The 23,477-nt window shown below is 33.5% G+C and overlaps 1 protein-coding gene across 1 annotated transcript in view; it reads left to right on the top strand.

Annotated features, from left to right (window-relative positions):
• The window catches only part of LOC147066020 (uncharacterized), a 34,171-nt gene extending 10,970 nt beyond the window's left edge, over nt 1-23,201 (top strand). Inside the window, exons 2-6 of the mRNA XM_085955197.1 lie at nt 12,882-15,524; nt 16,187-16,324; nt 18,618-18,819; nt 19,964-20,179; nt 22,779-23,201. Of these exons, the coding sequence (XP_085811323.1) occupies nt 12,882-15,524; nt 16,187-16,324; nt 18,618-18,819; nt 19,964-20,179; nt 22,779-22,867 (3,288 nt within the window). The 3' untranslated portion in view covers nt 22,868-23,201. The remainder of the gene's footprint in view (nt 1-12,881; nt 15,525-16,186; nt 16,325-18,617; nt 18,820-19,963; nt 20,180-22,778) is intronic.
• Nucleotides 23,202-23,477: the final 276 nt, after the last annotated feature.

Here is a 23,477-nt window from a genome sequence, read left to right as displayed (position 1 = left end):
GAATGAATTCTAAAAATCCAAAAGTTCATTGTCCATTATTGATTGATTGTTTCGAAATTAAAGTTTAATAATTTTCGCTCATTGTTTTACATATTGTGTTTGACATAATTTATACAACTTCATAATAATATCCTAAGATTGATAAATTGCAAATAATTTTAGGTAATTTATAATGTTTAATATTATTACTAATACACTTAGATGACCACGCCTTCGAAGCGGTTGATGAATTTATATACCTCGGATCCACGGTGAATAACAATAGGTTGTTTTCACAATTGTTAATTCTATATATTGTACAAGAATTAGAGTATAAACGTACTACGATTAGCAGAACAAGTGAAACAGTCATTAATCATAAGTTAAGATTAGTTGGACACCTGAGTCCTCGATGGACTGATGGTTTCAAGGGCACTACTAGGTATCTATATTAGTATTCAGAATTGGCGCTTAGTTGGTCAGGAACTAGAGCTAAAGATGGTGATATGAAGACACCCATCAAAAATCCTTCGTAAAAATAAATTACAAATTTAACTTAGCTATATGTATGTACGAGGGTGGGTCAATAAGTCCTTAGAAAAGCCGACATGTGGCGCGACTAGTACTGTAAGCGGTTTGTTTTCATGCAGCGGCACTACCGATTCAGTATGCTGCGAAGTTTCAATCAGATTGGTCGGGTTGTTGTGTGTTTCTCGTACATTTAAAAAAAAATTTGCTTGTGGAAAATGGAAAAATGGAAAATGGAGAAAATTGAGTTTAGAGCTGTTATTAAACATTTTAATATAAAAGGGTTAACCGCAAAGGAAATAAAAAATGAGTTGGATTTAGTTCACGGCATATCTGCTCCTTCACTTGCAACTATTTATAACTGGTTAAATGAATTTAAACGTGGTCGTACATCAACAAAGGATGAACCACGCTCAGGACGTCCTGTAGAGGTGACTACACCAGAAATGATCAATAAAATCCACGATATGGTGTTAAGTGACCGAAGATTAAAGTTGAGTGAGATAATTGAGGTTACAGGGATCTCAAAAGGTAGCGTCATTTCTATTTTACATGACAAATTGGGCATGAAAAATATTTCTGCAAGATGGGTGCCGCGTTTGCTCACAGTCGACAATAAACGCAATAGGGTGGTGGCCTCTAAAGCCCTGTTGTCGCTCATGCAACGCAATCCGGATGAATTTTTTCGTCGCTTTGTGACTGTAGATGAAACATGGATACACCACTATACTCCCGAGACGAAAGAACAGTCAAAGCAGTGGATTGCGAAGGCAAACCATGTCCAAAGAAGGCGAAAACCGTAAAATCAGCTGGTAAGGTTATGGCTACTGTATTTTGGGATGCACGTGAAATTATTTTCGTTGACTATTTGGAAAAAGGAAAAACAATAACAGGGGATTATTATGCATCTTTATTGGACCAGCTAAAAAACAAAATTGAAGAAAAACGGCCTCATTTAAACAGGAAAAAAATCCTCTTTCATCAGGACAATGCCCGTGTTCACACATGTTTACGATTAATGGCTAAAATTGAAGAATTGAAGTTCGAATTGGTCGACCACCCACCGTATTCGCCAGATTTAGCCCCCAGTGACTTTTTCCTTTTCCCAAACTTAAAAAAATGGCTAAGTGGACAACGTTTTTTTTTCAAATGAAGAAGTCATCGATCGGACAAATGCTTATTTTGAGGACCTTCCGAAAACTTATTTTTCTGACGGTTTAAAAAAATTGAGAAACGTCTAACCAAGTGTATTGAGCTCCAAGGAGATTATGTTGAGAAATAAAAAAAAAATACAAAAATAAAAACTGTTTTAATGCTTTTTTCTAAGGAATTATTGACCCACCCTCGTATATTGTATACGGTAACCATCCATTGTATACTTTGTTTAATAGGGCAGTCCTTTATTTGAGTGTGGTGTCCTTTGAGTTAAGTATATATTGAAAAACCTATTTTTTATTTACTTTGAAAGCCGTACTATATTTGTGCCGATTTAGAGAAAACATACATCCTTAAAGCTAATTAAGCTAATTAAGAGCTGTCGACTTGGATTCTGGAAAGAAATGTATATACATTATATTATATTTGTATTTATCTTTTGAGAGGGAAACTGCTCGGAAGGAGAAAAACTTTTGGCGAAGAAAAGCGAAAAAGTTTCTACTTTGATTCTGGACGGAAATTTTTTTGAGAAAGAAAAGTGGTCGGACGAAAGTCAGTTCAGTTAATATGTGTATTGTTTAGACAAATTGATGTTCTAAAAATTAAATATACCTACAATACTTCTTGTATAAAATAAATCTTAACGATAATTTAGAGAAACCTTAACGAAAAAAATATATGAAACATAATCATAAAATACCATGTTACATCAGATGACAGTTTAGCCCAGGGGTTATGAAACTTTTTCTGTCAGAAGACCGCATTCATTTATCTTAAATGAAATAAGGCCGTATTTAAGAAACATACTTAAAATGCATATACAGTCATTCCTCAATTTACGCGGGAAATAGGTTCCAAAGGATTTTTGAAGAAAAGAAAAATGTCGTCCTTCAGCATAAATAATATTTAACCTGGCGGATTTACTAAATAGTTATACATATTCGACTTACGTAAAAAACGACGGCGGGTGTATCACGGGTAAGGTAAGCTCTTTACCCCGATGCTTGCGCATGTACTCCTTTATATGTAAAAACGCACTACAATGATATAAAAATAATCTAACATTTTTTAAACCTAATAATAACATACTTATCATAGTATACCTACAGACTTAGTTTTATCTTGCAAGGAAATATTCAAGTCATTTTGAGTTAACATGCTAATAATATCACACACAAATACAACATTATGGAAATTTACTTTCAATAACTCCCATCGCAGATTCTGTTCTTCATAAAATTCAACTATCAGCTGTTCTCGCAGAGATAACATTTTGGCTAACACCTGTCCCTGCGATAGCCAATGCACTTTAGGATAATACAGTAAACCTGCATAAAGACGCACTAAAATGATATAAAAATAATCCAACATTTTTTATACCTAATAAATAAAAAGTTATATAATAATTACAAGATAAACAGAACTTTTTATATACAACATTTTTAAATTTTCCGTTGAATCGTATAAACTTGACTTGACTAGCTTAAACGATCAAAAAAAATGTACTTGATAGAAATAATACTGAAATGTCAAAGTCATATTGATTTCCATAGTAACGCACGTATATATTAATAATTTAGTTGCTAGGGCCCCAGATACAATAATGGTGTCGAAATAACTTTTCATACAAAATTTCATACAAACTGAAAATGAATTCAATTCTACTTAAAGATGGCTAAAAATATTAAAAAATGCATTGGCATCGTGTTCTGATATATTCTAAAAGTTTCAAATGTCTAGCTAGTCGGAAAGTTAGTTAAAAATCGATTGCAAGATTTGTACCGGACAAATAAGAATACGAGCTAAGAAAAAAGTTGTAATAAAATAAAATAAAAGGGTTTATTTTGTAAAATTTGGATTCAGTCAAAAGGACGCGCTTGAGACCCTAAAAGGCCGCAGGTTCGTCACCCCTGGTTTAGCCATTCATAAATCAAAATGTGCATTATTACCACCAAGGAAATAATAATATGGTCACTGTATGTATATACCTATATACAATATAGATATCAATTATATTATATTGACATACAATAATTTATTTAGCAGCGTACCCGGCTATTTTTTTGTGTATAAAATCCATAACTAATGCGTTCCACTAACATAGAATTTTAACAATATTAGTGTTTTGTATCTGTTTTTGTAATAATTATATATCTTAGCTTACTTACTTTGGGTGAATTATTTTCTTTGATAATTTCACTTTCAATGAATGAATTTTGTTTATTACCTATTTGCGCAACGTGATTTCCGTCGACGGTCACTTTAATCGGCTCTATTATTGAATAATATACCATTATGTATTATATACACCTCGGTCTGTCATTTGGCTGCCGAGCATTTTCATTTTTATTTCTGGTTTCAATATTATTTTCTAGATCAAAATATTACATAAAAATTCTTACTGCACCGATGAATGTTTCCGTAATTTTTGTTTGAATCTTTTCTATTTTTAATAATATGATTGATATAGGTTTGTGCATTACGTATTGTTATGATTATAATAATAATATATAGATTTAGGCAATAGTGTCACGTTAGACAGACGTGATGTTGACGTACTACGCAACGTGAGATGAGATTAGATAATGAGCCTCACCAATTTACTCCTTACGTAGGGTAGATTATTAACAATCCAAAATTATTTGTGGTATGGTATAGTACAATATTGAAACTCAATTTGAAACAGGATTTCAAATTAATAATAGATATTTTTATTTTTTAGAAAAAAATGATGTGTTTTAGATTAAATATATAAGATACTTCTAACTTAATAAGTGGGGTTGCTGCTAAAAGTTGGTAATTCGATAATTTAAGTATTTAGTAGTAACAATGGATTATGTGTAGGTATATATATAAATATGTATGCTAAAAAATCAAGGCATTCCGATATATAGAACTCATGCTCATAAAGCACGTAGAAATTAGCATTATGCCTGATTTTATAGGGCACGCCAAACTTTCAAAATATAGCAATTACTCCATAACATGATTTCGAGACTTTTGGCAATAACTCGCGATATATAAATCTTTATGATATTTTAGAGTAAATTTAATTTAAAAAATATGTTAAACATAATCATAAAATAACGTGTAGGTACTAAGCACATTTTCATTCAGTAAATTTATCTTTGGCTTTAGAAATATTTGTTTAAATGATAGGATAGAGTATATCGTCACTGTTCTGGCAGAAGACACTAATTCGAAAAAATGACATATTGAGTTAGTTATACCAAAATTTTCCTTATATCAAAACTTTACCGTCTGGAAACCTTCTTAATAAATAAACAGTCTTTATTTTAAAGTCATCCTTTTTACGATTACTTAATAAACTCACATGATAGACCATTTCAAACATTTTAACAACTTCAAAGTCAAATTACTCAAAACTAGTATTCTCCAGTTAGTGCGTTCTGCCAGAACAGACATGATATTTTCCGAAATCATAATATGAATGCGGCTTCAAATCTATAAATGATCAAAAATTTGTATTAAATTGCATGCTTTGTATTCTCCGGTATCCCCAGTAGGGTGTCGTGAAACGAAAAAGTTTTAAAGCCTCTGGCATGCGAGTATTGATTCTTTACTCATTAATCTCGATCCGATGTAGATATTAGCCGCTTGATGAATATGTTTATTAACAGATTTTTTTCGAGTAAAGGATGTTAGCCAATAATCTATTGGTTTCATGTTCTGGCCACAATTGAAAAACACACATTGAAAAAAGACATGTAAATTCGCTAGATCCGGAATTCGCACTCCAAACCCACACCTTCATAAACGGGAATGTAATCACTTCATGGCGATTCCAGATAGTTTTTGGTATGGTTTGATATCTATAAAAAAATATTTTCCAACGTTAATACAATATGGCGGCGTAACCAAAACGTTTATTATTCTGTACGTAGGTACTGCTTTTATTTAATTCATTTAGTTTAATTATTTTTCTAAATAATCTAAATGCTTAATGATAATTATAAAAAATACGATTACGTGCAATCCTGGTAAATAAATCTCAGGGTACCTACAACACGTTTGACGTTGACTGCAAATGAAAATGCACTTCGGAATGCCTGCAGCTAACTTAATTATAAGTCTTGGTTATCTTGTTTCAGCTTCAATATTATATTTCATTTGGGCTCTTAGAACAATATTATATAAGATTGTATTTAATGTATTTGTTTCAAAAAATATATAATCCTGTTGTGTGTATACGGTCTCTTTTAACGGGAGAAGCATTTTTAGGAAGTTTTAATACAAAAATGCCATTTCATACTTTCACACCATTATCCTTATCAAAATAATTCTTTTATAATATAAAAGCAGCATCATACAATATAAAACAAAACTGGCCCATTAGCCAACCCTTCCAGTAAAACATTACATTATGTAACCTGAAATGTTTCGAGAGTATTTTATTACGGCTATTTAAAAAAAAAAATGCTGAATCACTAATGCCGGAGCAGAACGTGGCACATAATAGGCGACGCAGGCGATTATTTCTTCAAATTTTAAATTTATAATTCACTTCTAGGTCATTAATAAAATTTATTATCAAACAGCAATTGTTTCGAGAATTTTTCAGTTAAAGGTTGAAGTAAGTACTGTAAGAAGGTCGAAAATTAAGAATGTAGGGTATCTTTAAGAGCCTAGCCTAGGTAATCTGTAAATTTTCTTGAAAAAACGTATATATCATTACGTCACATCAATAATACAACTAGATAACTTGATTTTCACTATTTTTAGATAGAGTATGATTCTACATTTCCTAATCTACAAAATGATAAAACTTATTAAGTTAGAAGTCAATTGGAACTGTATAAATTTTGTGTTTGAAAATATTAGATAACTTTAAAACCATAAATGCATTAAATAAATAAAATAAAATATCTACAATTTATAACACTGATCTTGTTTTTCTCATCTTAGAAGATAATATTTTATGGCTGCATAAATATATTAATACCATAAAAGAGTATTATTGTGAATAAAGCAATATTTATTGCATCAGATGTTCCGCCATTGAAATCCGCATTGGGAATTACTGTTATATATGTAAAAATGTATCCATGAGGTACGAAAAAACCGCAAGGCAGACCTAGAGACCACTGGATCTATTAAATAATTAAATGATAAAGAAGAAGTACATGGCAACGCAACCCACAGGACCGAGAGAATTGTACTCAGCTTGGAGAGGCCTTTATCCAGCAGTGGATAGATTCAGGCTGATGATGATAATGATGATTTAAATATTAAAAATGACAGTAGGTATACTAGGATACTAGCGGTACACTGGCTGAAAATCAGTAAACTATAGTCTCGATGTAAACTGAAATGCCGTAGCGGATTTTTTGTCGAATTAATCGTCATATTATTATGATAAAACGTGCCAATTAATTTATTTTTAATCACCATCTTTTAATATACGTTTTTTGGATACGGACGAATAGAAATGTTAATTAGTAAGTACACGTCTTAAAATATCTTTCTATTCAAAATCTCATGCGTGTGGGGTAGTCAAAAACGATCATAAAAAAACTCTATAAAAACGGTGCACACTTATAAAAATAATTTCACTTTCATTGGCTGGCCTCAGGAGCTCGCGTCGCATCTTTTTATGGAAATTTCTCATCACGTGGATGCGTATTAAACGAAAGAAGACTTTCCCTTCGCCATGTGGTATAAATAAACTCCAACACCGACGCGTCTCTCGTTGTGACTGTGTACAATTCGCGACTCCATAATATTCACGTCTTACGGCAGATTCGTAATTTACTCGATGTTAAATAATGGAACATGAAATTACGTGGGAAGATGACGTGCTCAATTGTGAGAAAGCAGTCAATTGTGCATATTTCTTTCTCCGGCGAATTTCTCTATTACGAAATTGCGTTTCCCGCTTGCCAATCTTCTAAATTAAGTATTTAATTGTGTGTCTTGTCAGATGACGGCGCCGATAACGTACCCAACCACATAAAATTTAAATAATGTTCTCTATTCAAAATTACCGCGTTCATAGATTTTTCTCATCCATCTTTACGTAATCATAGATTATGGAACACAACTTTATAAATGCATATGTTTCGTATTATTTATTTAATACAAAATTTGTGATGAATTTAAGACGAGCTGCGTCATTATATTAACATTATAGGATAATAATATTAAACCTGTATGTTTGTTACATATAATTGTAACTACTATTTAATTTATTTTCACATGATTAGTTTAATAGGTGAATACCTATATAAATTAGATGTTTTATTATTCTTTGAATATGTGAAACTTACGTACAATGTATTATTATTTTAATTCTTCCAAAAAATATTAAGTGTTGTGGGAACTTACTATTAATAAAAATAAATGGTCTGTCCTTCACAATGAGCAGTTCACATTGCTCGAAGATGACACAGTCGCTGGATAAATCAAGCTATCTAAACTAGTACTCAAGATGTTTAACTTTACGAAATATTTCTGCAGAATACGTACATGTAATACATGAGACATGAGATTAGCTTAGAGAGGCTTTCGTGGAGCAGTGGATTGATATAAATGATTATAATATAAATATATACATATTCTAATCGCTGAAATAAGGTTGATATTATAGTAGATAATCAAAATCTTTAAATAATGTTAAATAAGGTTTACAGATAATATCTAAACCAGAGTGGTTAGAATAGTTAGATATAATATAATATATCATTTTTCTGTCATAGAAATGACAGATAATATTTATGTTTGTTTTAATTGATTTACGTTAGTAAAATTGGATTTTTGTTATATGTAATTATGTTTATCTTTAATTGTTTTTTTTAATAAATAAATGTAAATAAATATATCTTATATTTCACTCTCAATAATTTGTTAACGCCATTTATGAAAACATAAAATATGTATTCAATGTCAGGAAATTTTATTATTAGAGCCGACACTAACACGATGTAACATTTTTCGACATGAGACAGAGAAATTATTATAAAACGTTTACCGCTCTAGTACACAATAATCTTGCAAGATGTCATAATGGATGATATTACACCAGAATTAATCTGTCAGTTCAAAACTATTGTGCCACTTATCAACGCGTCAAATTGACATAATTTGAATAACCGATTTTACCGCGGGTTGATTCTTCTTCACGGAACGTTACGTATTATCATTTTTTGTGTCCAGTTTTACTTTGTCTATGGTACATTATGTTGACTAGCCGTGTCGTCTTTATTTTATTTTTATATAATTGATTTTGAAAGCATTTACGAAAACATATTTATGATTTATTTTTATTTTATATGGTACCTACTTATTTGTTCTTTCGATACATTCAGAGTTCTTCAAAGTGTGCACCTCGGCCAGAATATTAGAAAACGTTTATAATTTTAAATGCACGGTTGCAATGCATTGGCGGCCTTTTTAAAAACCACTGCCATTATTTAATGTGTGTCTCGTCTTTGCCTTGCTACAACTGCGGTTTCATTATTTTATTAGTCCAGACACAAATGTCTATCACAATTTTTTTTCGCAACTAACACACTTTTACACCTGCAAACATTTCTGTCAAATTAAATACAGTTTGTACTGTTTAATTAAAACAATATTTTACGAGACTATGCTAGTACGAATGAATCACTAAAATTTAATATTTCCCTAAAAATGGCCGTACGAAGCTGGATTTTTTGCGGTACCTAGTTGTAATAAAAACCAAACATCTCTTAAAACTCAACAGGAAATGTGGGTAGCTATGTGTAGCAATAAGATCACTCATATTAAAAATAAATATTTGTATGGCGTTGTGATAAGAAAACATTTGAAGACCACTGATGTACTCATATAATAGCAGGGCATGCTTGGCTATATTGCGATATATGGTACGAATTAATATTTATATTTATTCCCTCCCTTAACTGTAAATAATTTGACTGCCTTTTCTTGTATTTCTTTAATAATACATTATACTGTATGTTGTTGTTTAAGATGATTTCACTTCTACAAACAATTGTAACGTAGTAAGGGCTCACAATGGACCCGTGGTAAGTGTCCGTTTTCGAAACCGTGGTCCACGAGTTCGAATCTTGCATGTTATTTGGATCCAAAGCATTGATATACTATAACGGTCTCACTATTCCAAGAACGCAAATTTAGTTTTACAGCCAGGGCAATACGGGTGAAATTCGGGAATCCATGTTAACGGTTTTAACGCATTATACCTACAAGAAAATATTATAAGACGATATTCGTAATATCTTCTTTTGTGGTACATTTTTAAAATGACACTTGTATGGGAACTCCTCATCTAGTAGTATATCAATGATCCAAAGCAAACATTTTTCGTAAAAAAATCTGTTCAGAAACGGGTAGCGGCAAAATTAAACGACGGATTGTAGAGCCAATGATAATAATAATTTGAATTTAGATGCAGCATTTTTATTAAATAGAAGTAGCTTAAAATAATTTGCAAATGCGTCAACATTATATTCGAGATTAATTGTTTAAATTTAGATACCATTGTATCGTTTAGAAAACACGGCAGAGAATATTATTCATTATGATGTAGATTTATAATGTATCGAAAGTTTTTGAACATACATATTGTATTAAGGTGATGCATAATTTCTCGTCATTGGGTACTTATTTGTAGATCGTGTAAACACCAAACGGTTGTCTTTTTTTCCCTTGACAGATAGGTACATTCTCTATCTGATTTGGCCAGTTTTCTTTCAACAGTTGATCGTGTAACGACACCAAAAAAATAGCGATAGCCCAGAATAAATAAAAGTCACCGAATAATTTACTCTACAGGTTAATTATCTGCGGGTCACTCCTCGCCAGACAAAATCAAGATCTATTCTTAGATCGAATTATAACGGATAATTTAAAGTGGAGCGTCTACAACAATGATGCCTACCAGACGTGATAGTAACCTCTTGTATCCTGTTGTACTGGTATTTAAAATATTTGGACGTAGCACATAATGTGTAGATAGTAGACGCTCTATGACGTAGACTCGTAGAGGTCGAATTTACATGTTGCAGTTTGACAGACTGCTGCAATAATAAATGAAATTAAAGGCTTATAAACCTTTTATATTACCAATATCTTATAATATTATTTTAATTATTTATTTTCAACTGTCGGGATGTATGGATTTAGTTCATAGTGGAAATTTTGCGATGCATAAGTACACATTTATTTTCGGGATAAATATTAGTTTTTTCTTTATCTAGAATCTAGAATCTAGATTCATAATATTATTGTTCTCTATTAAAAGTAATAAGAACATAGAAAACAAAATAAAAGGAATCCTTATAAAAGTGTGCTACTCAAAAATGTTACTTCGGTTTGATTAAGGTGCTACGTTCCAAATCATTGCATAGACTCTTGAAATAAATCTTATAGGTACCTTACAAATCTTTGATAAGACAAGAAAAGTTATCATGTATGGCGTGGGAATGTAGTGGATGACCAAACACATGGAGAGAGAAATCTTTATCATATCTTAGTACATAATTAATCTAATATTGATTATTGCCTACCAATTGTTTGTTTATTATTAAACATGTCTAAGACCGCCTAAAACTATTTTATTGTTGATATAATATTAGAAAATAATATGAAAGATTGTTTATTTATTAATTTAACTGTTGTTTACATGGTAAAACTCCATTTATTAATATAAACTCATGATTATATACAAGTAACTTATTTTAAAATAAGTACACCAATTATGAAACAACAATAATAACTTTAAATTTTTTGAATATCGAATGACATATTAAAATTGGATTTGTCTCCTTTTGTAATTAAAATAAAGTACTTAGATAAATTCGAGATACACAGAGAGAAAATAATCAGATTTCTAATCTAGTATATTTCAAAACTGTTACAAACCTCTATCAGCTTAATATTGGTGATTTTCTAAAGATCATCTGAATAATCATTACGATCAGCGTATTTCGCATCGAATTGGTTGCTTAACTTTCGTAAAATGCATTCAGTAAACCGTTTGACCGACTTGATTACAAAATATTCGCAACGTGTGGTGCCGAATAATTCTAGTTGAGTCATTGACATAATGACACTTTTAGGAATATGTCAAACGTTATTTTGGAACATGAATTTAATCACGATTTTCGTAATAAATTTCACTAGAAGAGCAACAATTTTTCATTAAAAAATATCGTTAGGAAATTCAAACATCCGCAATTAATATTGACAGTAAACATACCCTTTGTTCTTTTTAAATATACACCATTAAATTTGAGGTAGATAATCGTCATATTAAGAGATGTTACTGATATAAATTGAGTGGATGTTTAGATATTTTATAACATGTACCTATTATATAGATCAGGGGTGGTCAACCTGGTCCCTACCGCCCACTAGTGGGCGTTCCAGCTCTCATGGCGGTAGGGGTTTTAAAAACTTAAGGTAAAAATTGGACATGGAAAACGATTTGAAGATATTTTGATATTGAAGGTGTATGACTGGATGAAAAATCCTTTTACCGCAAATATTGAAGAGGCTGATACAACTTGCCAAGAAGAACTGTTAGAAATTAAATATGATGAAGAAAGTAAACATATATAATAAACATTATAATTCACCATTACTGTGGAACCGGTGGGCGGTTAGAAAAATTTACTACTAACAGAGATACAAAAGTGGGCGTTAGGTATAAAAAGGTTGACTACCCCTGTTATAGATAATAGTAGTGTTTTTCTACCAGTGGGCCCTGAGTATCCTTCTAGTGTACTATTTTTTTTTCTATAAATAACATAAAATCAAATCTTCTACAATCCACAAACATGACAATGATCGGTACCAGTAGATATACAGCTAGCTAGGCTAGTCAGAATTGGTTGGCATTATTTGACAGGTATTCTATCAGTGTATACGTTTAGCATGACGAATCACGATCGATCCGTAATCTAAAATGCTCTCGCGTTTCGCGCGTTGTCAGTGATTGCTTATTTAATATGTTGACGCCCAATGTTCCATGGGAGTTTTCCAGGGAGTCAAGTGTGTCGCTTTAGTTAAAAGGTTGAAATACACTGAACTAAGGAATTGTTTTTTTTACTGTACTCGAGAACAGTGCAGATCTAGTTACTCACAATATCTAGATGGATGTCTCATAAATAATAGATTTTGATTTTTTTTTACTGATAGTATCATCTTTACTTACTTAATGCATACACTAATTTTGCATTATTTTTCTATTTCAGAACTCACCAGATCTACGTCGCCAAATATCATATACACAACAAGGACATATACTGAGTGACGTTCAGCAGCATCAACATAGATTTTCATTCAATCAAAATCCACTGGGTGATTCATCCAGGCAGATCCCGAACGGCTTCATCCAACAATCCGTTCCTCAGTTCAACCAAGCGACAGCGTTCAGTGGAAATCAACCACTGTTCGTTCAACAAGCACCAGCGTTCCAGCCACTGCCTACACAATCCTCTCAACTATTGAGTCAGCCGCAGATTATATATCAGCAGCCCTTGGTGACTGACAACCAAGCGTTTTTGCCGCAGGCTCCATCAGGGCAAGCTCAACAAGACCTACAATCAGCGCTGCAGTTTCAGCCATTGCCACAACAGACCCAACCGTTCATACCACTCCAGCAAGTTAATGGACACCAGCATATAGCACCGCAACAAATTTCATCGTCATTCAATTCCAACCAGCTTCCTGTTCAGCCTCCTACTCAACATTCATTCTTGCCTACAATCCCAACTCAACCGACTCAACAAACGACAAAGTATAACTTTGAAAATACCGCAAACTCGCAACGGAATTTACAAAAGACTTTGGGCAGCTTACCGTTACCTGCTCCAACGCAAAATTTAATTCCCAGACAAAATAATGGTCAACTGCCTTTCCAAAATACGCTAGGATCTAGTCAAATATTTTCATCTGGACAAACAACCCAACTCCAGTCTCTTTTTGAAGAACAACGTCAGCAAGATCTTGAAAGGCTCAGAGATCTCCAAGAAAGGCAAAAAATTATCCAAAAACATAAACAGTTTCTTGAAAGACAACAACAAAAACAACAGCAGAAAGTCAACAAGCTGCATGAAGATTTTTCTTTGAAACAAAAGAAAAAGCAAGAGGAAATTTATGCAACTGCACGACCCGAAACTGAATTCAGCCTGAATACCCAAGCAAGGCCAAGAGGAATCTTACCACACGAGGTTAGTCTCTTCCAAAAAGCGTTGAAGCAGTACGATGATCTTCACCCAACGACAACTCCATTAACGACTACGACAACAACTACCACTACTCCTAGACCAACAATTAAAAGTAGAACAAGGCAAAGGGCAAAGTCTCGGTCAGAAGCCCAGGATAACCCTGAATTATATTTACAATCAAACAGGCAAAAGATTTACAAAGAACTGAAATCAATTTTGAAAGAAGATGATGAAAAGAGTGGCGACTCTAATGAATCGGATCCTGAAGATGCTGGTCCTGGAAAACTGCAATATTTCGAAAGACAAGATTTGTTAAAACAGCTCAAATTGGCCATCGCAGAAAACTCTCAAGAGATCAATGGTAAAAACTTCACTTCTAGGGAAATATCTTTACCAAATGGTCAGAAATTTGAAGTCATTCGAACATCTGATCCTAATTTGATAGCAGGAGCAACCCCATTATCTGCGGACAGTTCAATGTTATCACACATAATATCATCATCACCAAATCAAATCAGGCCGTCGCAAACAACAAAAGATTCTTTCGAAGATTTGACAAAAGGTGTTCTACCACCTGGGGCTGATTTTGAAATCATTAGGCAAGGTGGAAACGGAAAACTTGAAGATGTTGGAAAACTTCCTCCAAACATTGCTAATCAAAAGAACGTCAAATTTGTTTTCATTGAAGAGCAAGGAGACGGATCGTATAAAGTAAAGGGAGTCAAAGGAAATGGTGAACAGTCCAAAGAGGCACAAAGTGAAGATGTTGATAGTATTCTCAAAAAAATTAAAGATGGTGAAATAAGCCTTCCTCCAACAAGCAAACGGCCAAAGTCTCCTACAACAAGGACACCTCCAATCAGTAGTACTAGGGACACGTCATATTCAACACGAGGTGTTCCAAAATACTCAACGTCTACGACGTCTGCAAAGACAATCAACTATGAAGAATTTGAAGCTACAAAAATAAACGCTCCAGTAACACAGTCACCGAAATATTACAACTCAGCTTCACCGTCTTCACTATCCATCAACCATAACGGAAGTCCATCCCCGACAGTTTCATTTACTTATGATTCAACCACACCAGCATCTACCAACGCTTATGATACTTCTCGCACCAGTGGTGAAATTGAGAGAGATTCTCCGAGCTCAGTATATTTCACACAACCTCCACCTACTACGATTAATGGTCACCAGATGTATTCATCGACAAAGAAGCATCGCTTTGACACCACTCCCGGAATAACGTACACTACCGCAGGCCAAACTGTTGAATATTCCCAGACACCATCATTAGTGACACCAACATCCTCGAGTTTCCTAACCGATACTATTTCCATTATACCAAGCTCAAGTACGTATTATCCTAGCACCAATTTGGTTCAGAGATCGACAACGCCGAAATCTGTACCAGAAACGGCTGGATCACAAATATCGTTTTCGACAAGCTCAAATCCTGGATTGGTGGAAACCTTGAAAGAAAATGGTCTCTTCGCTACTGCGAAATATTTGAAGCAGTCAGGACTGGATGCAATTCTTAATGAGACCGGTCCATATACGGTATTCGCACCAACCGATAAGGCTTTCCGTACACTTCTTATCCAACTGGGAGGTCCTGATAAAGCTGAAGAGAAATTCAAGGAAAATCCAAGATTGCTAAGTGGCGTAAGTACCTAATTAAAATTACAATTATTGATACATACACTTAAGCATATTTTTTTATCTTGAAAACTTATGTATGACATAAAATATAATCTCTAATACCATGCCTGATAATTATCATAATCAAATTTGGAAGAATGTTAAACTTTTTGCAAAGTTAGACTAAATTCACAAACTTTTAATTCCTATGTGCTATCTAAATTTTATGATTACACGTAAATTGTACGTATTACAATTCACCGTAGCCGCCGTGAGCTTTCTTATCGGAAAGAGATGAAAAATTACATGTTGTTCGTAAAGCATTGCAGAGCATAATGTTCCAATTTTATTAGATCCTAACCTAACAAATAACCCAGTATATCGGCTAATTTCAAAATTTGTTTGCCGCTGGATTCTTGTAAACCGACAAGAACTTTGTTTTAATTAGACATGAATTTTATCTCAGTACTATACGACCCAAAGAGGTTGGATGATCTTTAATATACGACCATATATTTCCGATAGAACATTTCACGGTGAAGTGTGATACGGCAAACTGCATACGTACAAATTTACGGATACGAACTTTTGTATATATTATTATCTCCTGCCTCCTGCCAATTTTCAAGTGAAGTTATTATTTAAATTATTTATTAAACATGTTGCAACATTTATGATTCTTTCAGCTTCTTCTTCACCATGTAATTCCTGGAGCATTCGAAATATCTTCACTTCAAGACGAAATGACTGGTGTCTCCCTAGCAGGAACACAGCTTCGAGTCAACCAGTACGCCATGCATGACGTCGAATGGAACGAAATAAAGGTAGATAGATAGATACCTACTGATCCCACAGGAACTTATTATTAAATTTCATACATCATTTATTTATTTCAAAAATTTTCCTTCAAAATTATTTGTGGGGACTTTCTTTACCACTAAAATACGGATTTTCAAATAAAGAACACATGTGGGTTTTTGAAAAAATAGAATAATGACGATACAAATTATGCAATTATATTTATATAAATGTGTGTATAAATGTTTTTGGTAAGTTTTTAACTTGACTATTATGAAAGAAAAGGTTGTTGATCACTGCTCTAAAGTAATGGTTGAACGGTCACCTATATACGAAGTATATTTTTTTCTGATAATCTGATGGATGTTATGAAATGGATGAAGAGTTTAATGTGAACATATTGTTTATAAACTATTTCATAGGGGGGGCTGAGAGGGCTTTAGACTGGGGACTGGCGTGTCGATTTGACCAGATAAGTGAGATAAACGCACATTACAAATTTGCTCTAATAGTACAAAAAGTCGCCTGGGGTGCTATTTTACTTCATGAATATTAACATTTAAAAATATATGGTTATGCGAAGCAATTTTAGATTAATGTGTGTCGATACTCCATAATTAAAATTGATGTAGGTATTCAAAAATCGCTAAATTAATGTTACCTCGAACGCTACGTGTGAGCGTCACACTGCCTTTAACCTTAGGCCTTGTCCACAAGGTGCGTTTTGACTCGCGCGAATTCATTTGCGGTCGAGGTACAGGTGACCTCATTAGGGTGTCCACATTCACTCGCGGCGAATCGCGGCGAGACATGCGCCATGTCAACAAGGCTTTAGCGATACGTAAGGGGACCCGCCAAAGATTCTGGGCTAGCGACCCGCTTCATGATGTGGGGAGTTCAACGTACCCGTTATTTTTTAACCTTTTTAATTGATAAGTGTATATATTGTCTTCTCAAAAGTTACGTAAAAATGAATCCCGAAATCTCGGAATCGTGAAGGAACCCTAATAAATATGATCATACGGTCAATTAATTATTCAAAAGATAAAATAGTTAGCAAGACCAAAAAGATAACATCCCCAACAATCAGTGCAAATAGCACCGAGAAGAGATAAGGGCATTTAAAACAAAAATCATTCTTCTTATCGTGTCATCCCCTAACGGAGGTCAGCCACCATTGGGGCGATATTTGCTTTATCATTTGCTACCAGGAACAGTTGGAGATACTAATAACGGAGGTCCTCTCCTACGCTTACCGTTGATCTTTCCTTGGATGACAATTTGGAGAATGCTGTCATAATATGGCCGAGGTACTGTAATTTTCTGGGTTTGATGCTACGCAGAACTTCTCAGTCATTTCCAGAGCGTTGGAGCGGAGCTCGGAGCAGGAGCACGGAGCACTGGAGCAATGAGATTTTACCCGGAGCACAGAAAATTTGTAATGCTCCCCTGTTCCGGATAATACAACGAAAATAGTATATTTTGACACTTTGCAATACTGGAATTATTTGAAATATCGCAACACTGCCGAGTGATAAATAACCTCACTTTTTGACAGAAGAGACAAATAATGAGAGACGATTTGCTGTTGATAATTTTGTTTAATAGAATTAATAATGAAAATGACGATTATTTTATTTTTTTAACATTTGTATACATGAATACGTGTATTAATTAAGGCTCTAAGTACCAAAAAGTAGTATTGCCTGTAGTTACAAAATACCGAGTCATTGCAGTAAAATTTCATGAAGCAGACCTTTTGAAAAATGTGGTTTTACAGTGTGAAGCAATCACAGCAGCTTCTATAATTTTAGGTATTAAGAACTCGCAAGTGTCAACACACCATCGTCGGCCATTTTATATTGAATGAGGTTGACCACTGTAGTGCTATTTACACCATTATAAATAAAACAGGCCAACGGACTTACAACGTCGACAGGTTTAAATATTTTGCTGTACTTTTTTGTCTTGCTTGAGGCACTTAGACCATAGTTGAAGTTATTGGCATTAGTATGTAGAACACTTTTCTATAAAAATGTCAGTTTTTTTGTTTTTGGTACTTAGCGCCTTAATTAATACACGTATTCACATATAATTCTTATTAAAACTTTTTACCCGAAGCAGAGCAGACCGTGGAGCGGAGCCGGAGCAAGTATTAGGTCCCGGAGCGTAGCTGGAGCGAAGCAACTCAAAAAAGGGTCCGCTCCAACGCTCTGATCATTTCCCATTCGATTAAGAACGTCAACACATTGTCACCCGGTCAGTCCAAATATATTTTGCGTTAAAAACTAATTATGTTATTCCTGTGTACTATTCTAGGTGACGACTGTGAACGGAGCCAGGGTTTTATCAGAGAAGCAAGACATCAACATTCCTCAAGGCATCGCCCACGCTGTCGACCGCGTGATGTTCCCACTTCCGGTCGGAGATATTGTCCAAACTCTCCAGGCCGACAGAGAAAGAAGATTCACAAATTTCCTGAAAGCGATGTTCTCGAGTGGTCTCACTGAAACACTGTCAGGTATGATGACTCTAATTCTTGTATTTTATTAGTAGATACTACCGCAGTTTTTGTTTATTTTCCTTTAGACTTTTTCTGTGCCATCTTCTATCGGATCAAAGTGATCTTCATTTTACTGACTACACTGCCGGCAACTACCGGGAACAGTTCCGTGGAACTGTGGTGAAAAGTATAGAGTTTTTTTTTAACCTTGGATAACGAGTAATGCTATTTTTTCAGCTCATAATATGACTATTTTGAGTATTGTAGTTTTCAACATGAGTCGCTTTGTTATATCTTCTTGAATACCCTTAATTTTCCGTGATATTTTAATGTATTCATCAATAAGTAAATGAATTACCATCGAACTACACGTAATTGAGATTTTGGTTGAGGCATCTATTGCTAAAAGGCGTTTTATTTTTCTTTTCAACCATTTAAAATGTTTCTAAAAGGCGTAAGTAGAAACAAAACAATGTGACGGTTGGCCGATGGTGTGCGTGCGGATGTCCGAGCCCTACTAATGGTACTAATTACCTCGCAGCCGATGTGCCCGTAGCGCTGACAACGGTACACGTATTCGTACGCATACAATCCACGAAACGAAATTATTGTTTTGTTTTTACTGCACCTACGTTTAATTTAATATTTTCCTGAAAAAAATCTTAAATTTAAAATCGTATTGAGACAAAAATGCCAAAATCATCTCCGACCAGCAATAAAGCTGGCTGCAAAAGAGGCATCAGACAAATATGGGCGAACTTATTGCTTTTGAAAAATCTGTTGTTTCCTTAGACTCTTAAGACAAAAATATATAATAAACTATTTCTTTTATTCTAGATATTGAACATACATAATATGAAAACATTATAACGAAATTCGATAATCATTACATATAAACAACTACTAGTTTAAATCGTCGTAATTTAGTAAGATGCCCGTAGCTTAATTGGAAAAGCATACTGGCGCGAATCCAGCAGATATAGGTTCGTCGTGTGTCGTATTTTTTTCTACAACGTGATTTTTTCTATTGTGTATATGCATGAGATGTTTTCAAATTATGTATGTACAAAAATATATCTTTTGATACAAGGAGAATGTATGTCCTCCTCGGTAGGTTGATACATTTATAATATACTAATATGTTTGTAATAATTCTTTACAGATACCAAGACATTCACAGTATTTGCACCAACTGACCGCGCATTCGCATCTTTCAAGTCTGACGAACTCCAGAAGCTCGTGACTGACAAGGACAGTGCCAGAGATTTGGTGATGAAACACATTACACCAGGAACACTCTTCAGCGCTGGTATGAGATATTACCAAGTAAAAGACAGCATGGAACAAGGAAAACCAATTACGTTGCAAAAGAATTCGGGTTAGTATTCCATATTACACAGAAAATCGTTTAGGGGGTCCATTTAAGACGACTGATGGGGCGGAGTTAGCAAAATCTAGAAGGTGTCTTATATAATATATATAATTTATTAGTACATTTCCCATACCCAGACACTTCGAATTTTGAGTCTAGCTATATACACCCGGCCTGCAGGTATACCTAATGGTGTTCACCTGCAAATTATTGCGAATTGTCGCATTCAGAAATGGTTATCGAATGTGCGTGGCTTAATGGTCATAATAATTATTAAGATCGTTAGTGTCCGTTTGTGTCGTCCGCGTTGTCATGTCTTTTAGACATGCCGATTTAGTGGATTTCTGTATAGTAAAAACAAAACAATGATTCGGTTGGTCGATGGTGTGCGTGTGGATGTTTAGCCATACAAATGATACTAGCGCTGACAACGGAATACATATTCGTACGCATACAATCCACGAACCGAATCATTATTTTGTTTTTACTGTACCAATTTATGAGTGCCATGTGTCTTCCAGTGGCCACAAGCCTTGTGTGGCGTAGAATGCCGAGTGAAATGAGGCCAACTCGTTGATAAGGCTGAGTCACGGTGCTCAGTTATGAGGTCCAGATGAATAATAAAAATAAATATTCTATTCAGTTAAATAATTTGTATTTTATCCGTTTCTGGAGGGTTCCGGGACCGAAAAATATTCTTTTGTGCAGTGGCGGCTTGACGACTTTCTAGGTGGTCTCTAGGTCTATACATACCTACCTACTTCCTCATAATTATTATACATTATGTACTAATCTACTTAATAACAATATAATTTTACTAATAGTAATAGTAATAATGACCAATTTTTCAGAATAAATAATATGATTAACTGAGTCGTTATATAATCACAGCCAAAAAGCGTGGTTAAAAATATTAACTTAATTAATAATAGTAATTATTTTTATTATAGACTTACAGGTTTTTAGCAACGACATACAGCGAGCTTTTTTTCTCACCTCGGGGTTGTTTGAATCGCTCGGTCAGCGAAAAATCGACGCCATAGATTTCTTTATTTGTACATAGGTGTCACCGTGAAATATGTCGTATTTAATTTAAATAATTATTTTAATACCTCGTAATCATCATTATGTTATTACATTATATACAATCATTGCTTTATTTATTTATATCTATACCTAATAATAAATATCTCTAAATTTGGAACTGGTTTAGATGGATAAAATAATTTAAATAATTCACTTAATCATGTAATTGAATAGGTATATTATGACAATGATAAAAATATTGGACGTATATTTTCGACATGATAACGATGTGGGGATGGTTCATACGAACCCTTAAGGTAGAGCCGCCCCTGCTCGTGTGTGTTATGCAGGCACATAACATTCTGCATAATGCCTATAAAGGCGCGTATATTGTAAATTCGGTACATAATAAAATATTATTAGACATTAAGTGTAATTGAATGGAATAGCCATCAGTAGTGATAAACTGCATGTATATTATTGTCAGAATATATTATGTATTCATAATTATTGGAGCTCTAGATGCGACATTCATCGTCGCCCCAAGTATAATAAAATTTGTTGCAAGAGTGATTTATTTATTAGGAGTATTTGAAGATCAAATCAAAACATATGCAATTCCGGATGGAAAAACTGAAACCTATTGATAAAAAAAGATGGCAATGCCTACTGAATAGAAAAAAATTGCACACATTTATTATTGCACCACGTTAAAAATAATAAGTATTATGTATAAAAAGAAAATTATATTTAACATCGTCAATGTGGGCAGCACTGGATTTCCTGCTATTATGTTTCAAATTAATTACATGATTGACAATAGATAAATCTCTTCTAGTATTTTTAACCATGAACAAAGATTTTTTCTCATCGAAATAAAGTCAGTAGGTAAATTAATACCTACCTGCCTACTTTCAATGAATATAAAAGAAGAATAGTGTGTTAGGTATTTTTATTTTGATTAGGTATTTTATAATGGACTCATTGAAAAGCTATTATTTTACAAAACAATATTTTAAATATTTTACATTATTTATGGTGTATGCATTCGCAATTCGATAAAGGTATTTATTTATTTATTTGTTTAAAAAAACAGAACATTGTGTACATAACAAATCAAAATTCTGGATGTTCACAACATGAGATTTAATTTAAATTACTTGTATAGAAAATATTACCCTCTCACATTGAATAGTCTTACACCCCTCGCTAATGGTGCCTGATAAGCCTGAGAGAATGAGAGGTTCGATGAATATTATATTATTATTATAGTACAAACTATTCGAAAGTTGTATCAAAAGTGTTTCCGAACATATAACTACGTACGTTTTCGAATAATGCATTATGATACAAACGTACACTTATTAATTATTTTTGTTTCCCAACGCGGGTGGAAACCATTATTCATATACTACATTCTGGACTAGGCTTAATTTTTCCCATAAATTCTCATGGGTGGTTTCATATATCTTCACCGGCTACCGGACTCCGGAAAGTTAATGCTTGTTAACGTTTATATTTCTTTTGATGCTTCTAAATATTTACATATTATAAATCAATATTGTTGTTCACTTTTTAGGTCGAATAAAGGTGAATTCTGGACACGTCATCACACACAACATTCCTACAACTAATGGTGTAATACACGCAGTTGATGCCCTTCTTTAAATTATTGTGAGTTGGAAAAATACAGCAAAACAAAGTTGTCTGGCTTCAGTGAAGCTATTAAAAATATATATTGGACCAAAACAGCCAGTGTACTTGTGAAATTGTGAACACCCTATGAACATTTTCATTCGTTTCTACCAATGTAGTATTTTTAAATTGAGCCATTTTATATGTTTAATTTTATTTGTAGTAGGAAGTGTGAATATAATGAATATTATTTAATAATTGTACTGTAAATAACATTATTTTATGATCGTAAATAATATAAGTTTGTAAATATAAGATGTAATTGTAGAGTACCTATATGATATGATTATGATACTGTTTTATTTATAAATATAATAGTATATTTAAGTGTTCTGCGTTTTAATTGTTATTTTTTTTTCAACTCTAGCAATATTAATTTTATTCGATGGAGCTACACCAGTTGAATCTTATCCACTTGTCCAGCCAGTCCGTGGCTTGTCGATTGTCCTCTTTCCCCAACTCCCATGGTTGCGAAAATTGCTTTGTGGTGAATTTCGTATCGAAATATATAAGCGCCATTATATATTTACAGCGCTCGAAATGGAAAAGTTTACGAACCGGAGCGCTCGACAGTTTTCTAAAG

This window comes from Rhyacophila brunnea, unplaced genomic scaffold (assembly GCF_057557595.1).
Source record: "Rhyacophila brunnea isolate RB1 unplaced genomic scaffold, BYU_Rbru_1.0 scaffold_5, whole genome shotgun sequence".
Taxonomy (NCBI): Eukaryota; Metazoa; Arthropoda; class Insecta; order Trichoptera; family Rhyacophilidae; genus Rhyacophila; species Rhyacophila brunnea.
The sequence above is the reverse complement of the archived record's forward strand: the minus strand, read 5'-3'. Positions and strand labels throughout refer to the sequence as shown.